We start from the raw sequence: 8,239 nt of genomic DNA, 5'->3' as shown, positions 1-8,239 counted from the left end.
TGCTAAATAAATGGAATAAATTGAAACAAAACCTTTGGGTTTTGTTTTTTTTTCTTTGAAGGAGATATAGTGGAGTGAGCTGGATTCCATCTCTATAGGAGTAACATCTGAACCAATGCAGGAAACATCCAGCTTCATTAAATCTCCCCTCAGGTCCACAAGCAGCTCCAGTCTCTGAACTACAGAAGAAACTCTCCTGTGTGCAGCTCCTCGCGTTTCAGCATCAGGCTCCTCTAATGGCTACTTCCCCGCACCACAGCAGGTTCGACAGACAATAGAAAGACGAGATTACGCTTCCCCAAGTGAAATAAAGCGAGATCCATTGGTAACATATCTCTTAGGATTGTCTGTTTAACCTCTAACTGTCAGGGGGAAAAAACAGATCAAGGATGTTTTTCTGTTTGTATTTTGTGGGACACCTTGCAGCAGCTTGGAGTTATTAACTGAACAGAAGGTGAACCCTGCCACCTGGTGGACAGATAAAACATTGACAACTAACAACACAAGTGGGCTAGAAAGTCTTTCATTTTACAACACCTTATGTGAAATAATCTCAACATTTGTGTGTGTGTTTATGTACCTTCTCTATGCATGCATGACAACATGAAGTAGACTAAACAAACACAATGTTTTTGATTTGAAGACATTCAAGACATTTGACATCTACCAGGTTATAAACGTACAAAACTATTTGCAACACAAAGAAACAAACAAAACCAAGGATTTGGAGAGGCCTAGTTAAAGTTATGACTTAAATCGTATTGATATGTTGTGCTGTAATCTTAAACTTTCCACTCAAAAGAGTGGAGAGTTGTGGCTACATTAAAAATCTGGCAAAGAAAAACAAGCTAAATTTTCTCCACAGTGATGTAAAATGTTTATTGGTAAACACACACAAGAAAATATGCATCATTTCATTTGATGGATTATCTTAATTCATCAAAGTACTTGTGAATCGGCGTTTAAAATCTACTGAGAATCGCTGCATTTGACAAGAAACACCACAAAAGGAGTTTCAACGACCTTAACTCATAAATAGAGTTACAAAGAAATACCAAGGAAAACCAAAACCACATTACACAAACAATACAAAGTGCAGGAATATATAACACTGTTTTTTCTTAAATAAATTGGTAAACAATACCTATAAATATCTGGTGCAATCTGCAATTTCACAGGACGGATAGCAGCAAGCAACAACGTACACCGGCGGGATAAAGGGCGACTTGTTCAGTGATACATTTCAGCGGTCGGGTTGGTGTGTCAGTAAGCTGGAGAGAAGGTGGGGAACTCTCAAGTTCTCCTGGACCATTTGCATCCTGATGCAGGAGAGCAAGACTAGAAGGGCCGACCCCAGTGGCTGCTGGGACAGCGAGAGTGGAAGGTTTGTTTATTGCACGAGAACATGAAGCTTAATGCTGGTTTAGACCCTCTGAGATTCTTGCTTCTCGATGCTGTGCTCGTTGTTTGTGTTCATGCAGAAAAAGGTTCTGAAAAGACCCTAAAGCCTGCCGTCTAATGAGTGTACAACGCCCCTCCCGCACTAGTTGGCACCCCTGCTAAGGATATTTAAAAAGACTAGAAACGGATTCATCTTTAATCGCAGCAGAATAATTTTACACTGGAAATGTGCCCTTTAGTTTTAGTACATTTATTCAGTGTAGAACATTTAGAAATATCCCTTAGCTATTTGTAAATCAGGAACTTTAACTACCACAACATGACAAAGGCCAAATTCTCTTCAAAATGGGAAAGGCAAAGAGAGCAGGTTTAAGAAAGGCAGACCTTGAAAAGTTTGTAAATAACAGAGTTTAGGTTTTCTCTGCTAAAGCAACAATTAAAAAGGTAAAAACAACGGGACGAAGACTTGCCATGGCTCAGTGAGAAATATGGTAAGGGAGTTGAAAGAAGGCTGTTGCCACGTTTCCTTAGCAACCATAAGTCGTGATCTACATGCCAATCAGTCGCCTTGGAGGCATCCCAGGAAAATGGCTTCCAACCTTTACAAACGTAAAGATGTGGAGTTTGCACGACGCTGTGGCGAATTTAGTTCAGATGGGATTGTGATTAAAGATTAACTAAATGGTGAAGACAAAAACTCCTGGTGGATGAATATTTGGATAGGCACTACATGCCCACTGTGGTGCAATGGGTCGGACTATTGGACAATCTGAAATATCAGAAGATTTGAATTGAAAACCTGGTGACTTTTTTGGCAGAAAACTGAAATTGAGCTAACATTGGATAGTTGTGCAGAATGATGATGAAGAGAATTTGGCCACAGAAAGGGTTGATGGGAAACAAAATCATCTTTCTTCCAAGGCCATCTCAGTCCTGAGACGTAAATCCTATAAAATACAAATAAAAAACTAAATTGTGGGGCAAAGAGGATAGGATGGAACTCTGTCCAATTACCCCAAAAGGGTTCTTCAAACATAGGGGTCAAGAGTGGCTAATGGGTTTTTGCTAAAAACTCCCAATTCCCAATCGATTTCTCAAATTCTTTTGAGTTTGGGAATATTTCTGCCTCAATAAAAGATTAATTTACTTCCTGTCATTTTACCTGGGGTGGCGATAAATGTGTGGACGGGCACTGTGTTCATCCTGTGTGTTATACAATAAGATTGTAGAGGGTGTTGCTCTGTGCACTAGATGTGGGATTCATATTATTATATCCTATTTGTTATACAAGTACTATGTCAACTTTAAACAGCCTTATGGAGTCTGAGAGTCTAGACTGTAGTTAGGCAGAGAGGGATGAAGGCACAGAGGTGTGCTGGAGTTCAAACACACTCTGGTGACTCAAGCAGGTTATTGTTGAGAGAGCAGGATGTCATTTTAAAGAAAACTCTTATAATGTACTGAACACAAAAAAATTGAAAAATATGGAGTCATTCATATAGAGGAAAATGTTTAGGTCAGCTGTTATTATTATTCCTAAACAACCTATTGTGTGTCAACAAAATGAAAATATAAATCAAAAGAGATTACAGACATACAAAAAAATGTTGATTGGACATAAACTAAAAGGCTAACAAACACGAACAAGGTGCAAATATAGAAAGGTGACCGACTTAAAGTCATAATGACTTTACCAAATATTATAAATACATTTAAAGAATAAACTCCAGCGATGAAGAACATAGTCAAGTGTAATTTAACACTTAATTTTCAATGGAAAATTTGTTTCAGAGGAAAAACCTTCAGGGATTTTGATTAATTTATCTGTTACAAAGACATGAAGACTTTATTATGTTATTCTTCATTTTTTTCTGAGAGTAAATATCAGAATCTGTTTCCTACATTAACTGATTAAATATACTGTACATTCTAATTTTTTCTCATTTTCATATCAGACAATGACAACTTAGGCGAACTTTAAAAAATACAGTTTCCAAATGAAAATTGTATTTATTGAGGGGAAAAAAAAGGTTATCCAAACCAAGCTGGTTTTATGTGAAAATTGAATAGCATTGATTAAATGCTGTGTTTTTGTCTGTTTCAATTTCACAAATCGCACAAAGACCAAAAACAAGATGCGTTGCCTCTACTGTCAAATCACCGGTACGCTGTAAAATCTCGGATGTGAAAAATATTGCCCTCTGAAGTCGGTGGTCACTTATTATGCAGAAAGAATGAGAAACAAAGGCAGGAAACAAAGAATTAAAAGAGATCAGCAACATTGAAAGAGACCTGCAGAACACCGGGCAGCTCCGTCAGGCGGTTAGATGTTTCTTCCACCGTTGATGACGTTGCCTCCGGGCGGGGCGATGTGAATGGAGTCGAGGATTGGTCGAAGGATTTGGCCGAACGGTCTGGAGATGGGACAAAAGAGAATTTATTTGAAACAATAATAATAATAAATCATTTTCTGTAACAAACTAAGATCAATGACTCCGTCACAGAAATTAAGCTTTATAATTCGTGGTTAATCATACCAGAGCCCATTTAAATGTCTTGTGATTAAGTTGCAGTAAATTTTAAGAAATCCAGACTCTCTGTTTACTGATTTTAAGTGACGGAAAGTCTAGAAAGAGAGACAGAGAGAGATAAATAGAAACTGTTTGGATTTCAACCCATAACTCCTATTATTTCACAACGATCACATCCTGAGACACTTTAAATTGACTGAAATTTGAGATTTGTTTTACATTTACACGTTTGAAGATTAAAACCTGCATTTATGTGTCTCAAATGGACATTTACCACACACACACACACCCACACACACCCATTCATTGATTCATTATCTACACTGCTTATCTCTGGAGGGTCAAAGGGTGGCTGGTATCTATCTACAGGACCAGAAAGAACATGGACACATCATGCAAAAAGAATCTGTGCTCGGAATCGAACCAGGGATCCAACTTCCAAGTTGATTTAATTTAGGCTTTTGGAAAATGTATGCTACAACATTTACGAAAACATTACCAATGGAAATCCCTAAATATATCTTTGACATGTTTACTTTCCTCACCTTTAAAGGCGCTGAACGTGGAATTGAGCTCCTTATTTACTTCATTTTAAAAATATTCCAACTTGGGTTAGTTGGTTTAATGAATGTTTTAGAATAGACTCTCTATACTCAGCTTATCTGAATTATGTTTGTTTGCCTGGTTTGAATGCTGTCTTTTGCTAAACAAAAATACCAATTGCTCCTGTTCTATAAAGTGAATTTAAGAAAAATCTAAACAGATTTAAACAAGTTGCAGATGTACTAATACTGTCTTGTAAACATTTTACGTATCGTAACTTTCCTAAAATAATGGCCCAAGTCAATTTGCCAAAAGTGATTTTGGCGACCAAAAAAAAAAAAAATCACCACTTTTTTTCCAAAAGATGTTTTGGGCAAAAAGAATAAAAAATTTGGCAAAAAAAAATTTCACAAGCTGTTATTTTAGGAAGGTGACAATATACAATATGTGTAAAATAGTGTGTTACATATAAACAGTTACATATAATTGGCTTTTTTAACCCTGTAAGAGAAGCTTCGGGTCCTGTCCGTAGCTGGAAGCAGATCACACTGAATCTGTGGTAAAACCTGCGTCTCAGCTGTGACTTGTGACTGAACCAAAACTGTGTCACAAGTTTAACTATTAATGACAACAAAACTCCCCTCAAACCGCCATGTCATTCCAGGAAAATAAATCAGGTCTGCTTATCATAATTCAAAACTGTTTGCTTGCTCCAGTCTTATGGAAATCGTCATCACGCCTGAGTCTCGCTTCTTTGGAACCCGGTCACTCACGTGGAGAGGACCTCTGACGGCAGGTCTGTGATGTACGACGGGATGGTCCTGCCTGTCAGGAACTGGGCCACCTCGTTGGTGAACGTGTTGCAGTTGTGCTCAAACAGACGATACCTGTCGCCTCTGAACAAACAAACAAAGAAAAGGTTTGAGATTTATCCTCTTGACGCTGTAGTCACGACTGAACCAAAAATAGCTTCACTGCAAAAGAGGACAGAAGCCCCCAGGACCTGTACGTTGTTTCTCCGAGAGAGGAGAGGTAGTCCATAAAGATCTCCTCTGTCACTTCGGTCTCGCCCAGCTCCACCACCGTGTCCGGAGGCCCCAGCATCGTCCCTCCCTGACATAAACCACACAGAGAAAAGTGTTTTGAAACTGAAATACCACGGGAACAACACTCCACTCATTTATTTTTATTTTAGTTTTTTTTCCTCAGGGCAAAACTAAAAGCTACTTTGTTGGTTGTGTAAACACATCAATAATTAGTACAGCGGGGAAGACGGTACTTATCACAACCATAAACATAAACAACTGTAAAGTGTTAATGTCGTGTGAACAGAATTTTTTTTTTTCTCATTCATTTCACTCTGCCCCTATGGGTCTCGTCTTTCTGAGCTCTTTTAAATGTTGCCATTGGATTTTATGCATCTACATTTTTTTTTATTACAACTAATGACATTATCAGCTTCAATCATGTTTTCCATGTCATATCTATGAAAGTTGGATTTTATTGGTAGCATTTAGACTCCGCATGGTAATTAAATTTTTTTTAGAAGCACAAAAAAGCATTAATTGATTAATTATATTATTTGTGCAGTGTTTTTAAAAAGCTGTCAAAAAGTAGCTTTTTTCCCATTAATATAAAAAGCAGAAGATTTACAGATTTACTCTCAAGAAAACACTTTAACTGAGTGAAAAACAGTAAAACAAAAACCAAGAGAAAAACGTTATTTAAAATTAATCTCATTGTGATGGTAAGAAAAACAAAAACAATGCACAGCAAGCAAGAGGTCATGGCATTTGTTTCAAAACAGCCACAGTTATGCAAAATGACATTTAAAATTTTGATGTTCAAGTTTAACATGTGCAATTAAACATAAGCTGTTGCACCTCTAAATCTTAATTACAAAGGCTCGGCCGAAAGTAAGCCATCTTCTTTCTTCCACATGTAAACAAGGACTGATATTGTTGCTTAGCGGCATTTATTTGCTTCCTGGGTAAAAACCCTTCAAATAACTTCAGCTGCAAAAATTATTTTAAAAAATTTGAATTCGGTGGGGGGGGAAAAAAAATGTACGTTAAAGAAATTTATATTTATTTTATAATAGTTAATAACTGAATTGTCAAGGAATTCAATTATTTCTTTACTGTATAACATTTCTCTTAGCTATTTTTTAAAAATAACAAAGACAAGAGAACATGCCATTTTGGTAAGGCAGATGTGTGTTGGTCTTCATTAGTCAGGAAATTAGACACTTGTTCATATCTACAGCGAGAGCAGTAAGTTGAAAGTTTACGATAAGCCAAGCTGTGAACAGAAAGGGCTCGGGTTTATCTTGCCACAGCACACAGTGAGCAGGGTGACTAAAAGGGAGGGCAAAAAGTCTCTGAAGCTCACTGGTAGAAGCTGCAAATCTATCTTACCGGTGAACAGCTGGAGATGCCCTCCCCTCCAAAGAAGAACTCATCACCATATGCCACTATAGCTGTGTGCCTGCAAGAAATAAGTAAATCCAAGTTACAGACTGCAGAAACGTTGTAGCAATCTATCCAGATTTTGCAATGCTCTTTAAGTTACTGCCCTACATGTTGTAGTTAATACTTCAGAGCATACAGTATTTGAACGATTCCGGAAGTCAGACTCACCATATACCGTCCAGCTGTTTACCTGCAACAACAAGGAGACGATTAGTGACGACAGGAGACAGCAGACCCATTTTAACTGGTTCTGGAGAGCCCGTTTAAACCAATGACATCCCTGTTCCCATGATATAATATACTACTAACAGTCAGGATTTTAATAAACTGGGAAAATAATACTTAGGCCTGTAAAGTAAAAATATATTATTCACATATTGTCCCCTTTCGGCCATTCTGCCTCCGCTATTTTTTTTATTATAATTATTTAATAACAACTTACCCAACATGATAGGACTAAGGCTACGAGCCATTCCTCTTGACAGGTCGTAAATATACAGTTGAACATTGTACCGAGGTATATTTTTATCCATTACTTCAACTCTAAATTATCTGTTTTTTTATCTCGGTTAGCTGTACTGCGGACCCTTAAACGGTACAGATGACGGGGAGGAGTTAGCAGAAGGGTGATGTCATTACGTCTGCTGACTTCCGCTTTAGTTGCTGTCAAAATAAAACTAATCGCTACAGAGAAAGAGGAGACGTTACATCGAGATTCGTTTTTAAAAGAACATGTAGTTTTACGTTGAAGGTCAATGACACATTTTTCTGTTTTACTTTAACAGTTGTTTTTTTTGTGACTTCACACTATTTTCAGCCTAACAGCACGATTAGGGCTCAAAGATGGTCACATGATTGTAAAGTAAAAAAAAAAAAAAAAGATAATAATAATCGATATTCTCAGCTGACAGACGATGGCTTTTATCTAAATTATTTTTAATTAAATCACTGCTTAAAAAGAATAGAAAATGCAATCTCAATTTAGATAGAAAACTATTTGTGTAAAAGAAACATTCCCATTTCAAAGATTGTTCTGTTTTCTAAAACAATATGCTGTTGTTGTTTCATCTTTATCATTGTTAAACTTGTCATTGGGATGTTATGTGATAGATCATCACAAAGGGTTGCATGATTTTGAAGTAGGAGAAAAAGGATAAATGGATGGTGGAAGGTGAACCCTGCTCCAGCCTTACAATCAACCCTGACCCACTTCCATGTCCCTGCTGAAGAAAAGTCAACAGCATGATGCTGCCACCACTGTGTTTTACTTGAGCTGTGAATCTCCGCAGCTCC

The 8,239-nt window shown here is 37.3% G+C and overlaps 1 protein-coding gene across 3 annotated transcripts; it reads right to left on the bottom strand.

The window, feature by feature from the left end:
- Positions 1-858: 858 nt before the first annotated feature.
- On the bottom strand, positions 859-7,576 carry desi1a (desumoylating isopeptidase 1a). Of its 3 annotated transcripts, XR_004342427.1 has the most exons (7): positions 7,389-7,574; positions 7,115-7,136; positions 6,893-6,962; positions 5,479-5,588; positions 5,249-5,371; positions 3,239-3,815; positions 859-3,201 (listed from the first exon to the last, which is right to left on the bottom strand). XR_004342427.1 is itself a non-coding variant. In XM_032587855.1 (6 exons), exons 1-6 carry the CDS (start codon positions 7,477-7,479, stop codon positions 3,725-3,727), a joined length of 501 nt encoding a protein of 166 aa, XP_032443746.1. In that variant the 5' UTR covers positions 7,480-7,576; the 3' UTR covers positions 859-3,724. The 3 variants fall into 3 exon arrangements, 2 of the variants coding, with proteins under 2 accessions (XP_032443746.1, XP_032443745.1); XM_032587855.1 differs by having other exon boundaries at positions 859-3,815; positions 5,485-5,588; positions 7,389-7,576; XM_032587854.1 differs by having other exon boundaries at positions 859-3,815.
- Between the last annotated feature and the right edge of the window lie 663 nt (positions 7,577-8,239).

The sequence above is a fragment of the Xiphophorus hellerii genome, chromosome 16 (assembly GCF_003331165.1).
Source record: "Xiphophorus hellerii strain 12219 chromosome 16, Xiphophorus_hellerii-4.1, whole genome shotgun sequence".
Lineage (NCBI taxonomy): Eukaryota > Metazoa > Chordata > Actinopteri > Cyprinodontiformes > Poeciliidae > Xiphophorus > Xiphophorus hellerii.
Note: the sequence above shows the minus strand (reverse complement) of the source record. Positions and strands in the feature narration are given on the sequence as shown.

Bases quoted from the DNA above. Each gene is read 5' to 3' on its own strand.
- desi1a (XM_032587854.1), bottom strand. From the start codon at position 7,479: ATGGATAAAAATATACCTCGGTACAATGTTCAACTGTATATTTACGAC. The intron at 5,372-5,478 runs GTCCTGGGGGCT...TTGTTTGTTCAG, and splicing joins CTCGGAGAAACAACGTACAG to AGGCGACAGGTATCGTCTGT. The intron at 3,816-5,248 runs GTGAGTGACCGG...TCCCATCTCCAG, and splicing joins CCGTCAGAGGTCCTCTCCAC to ACCGTTCGGCCAAATCCTTC.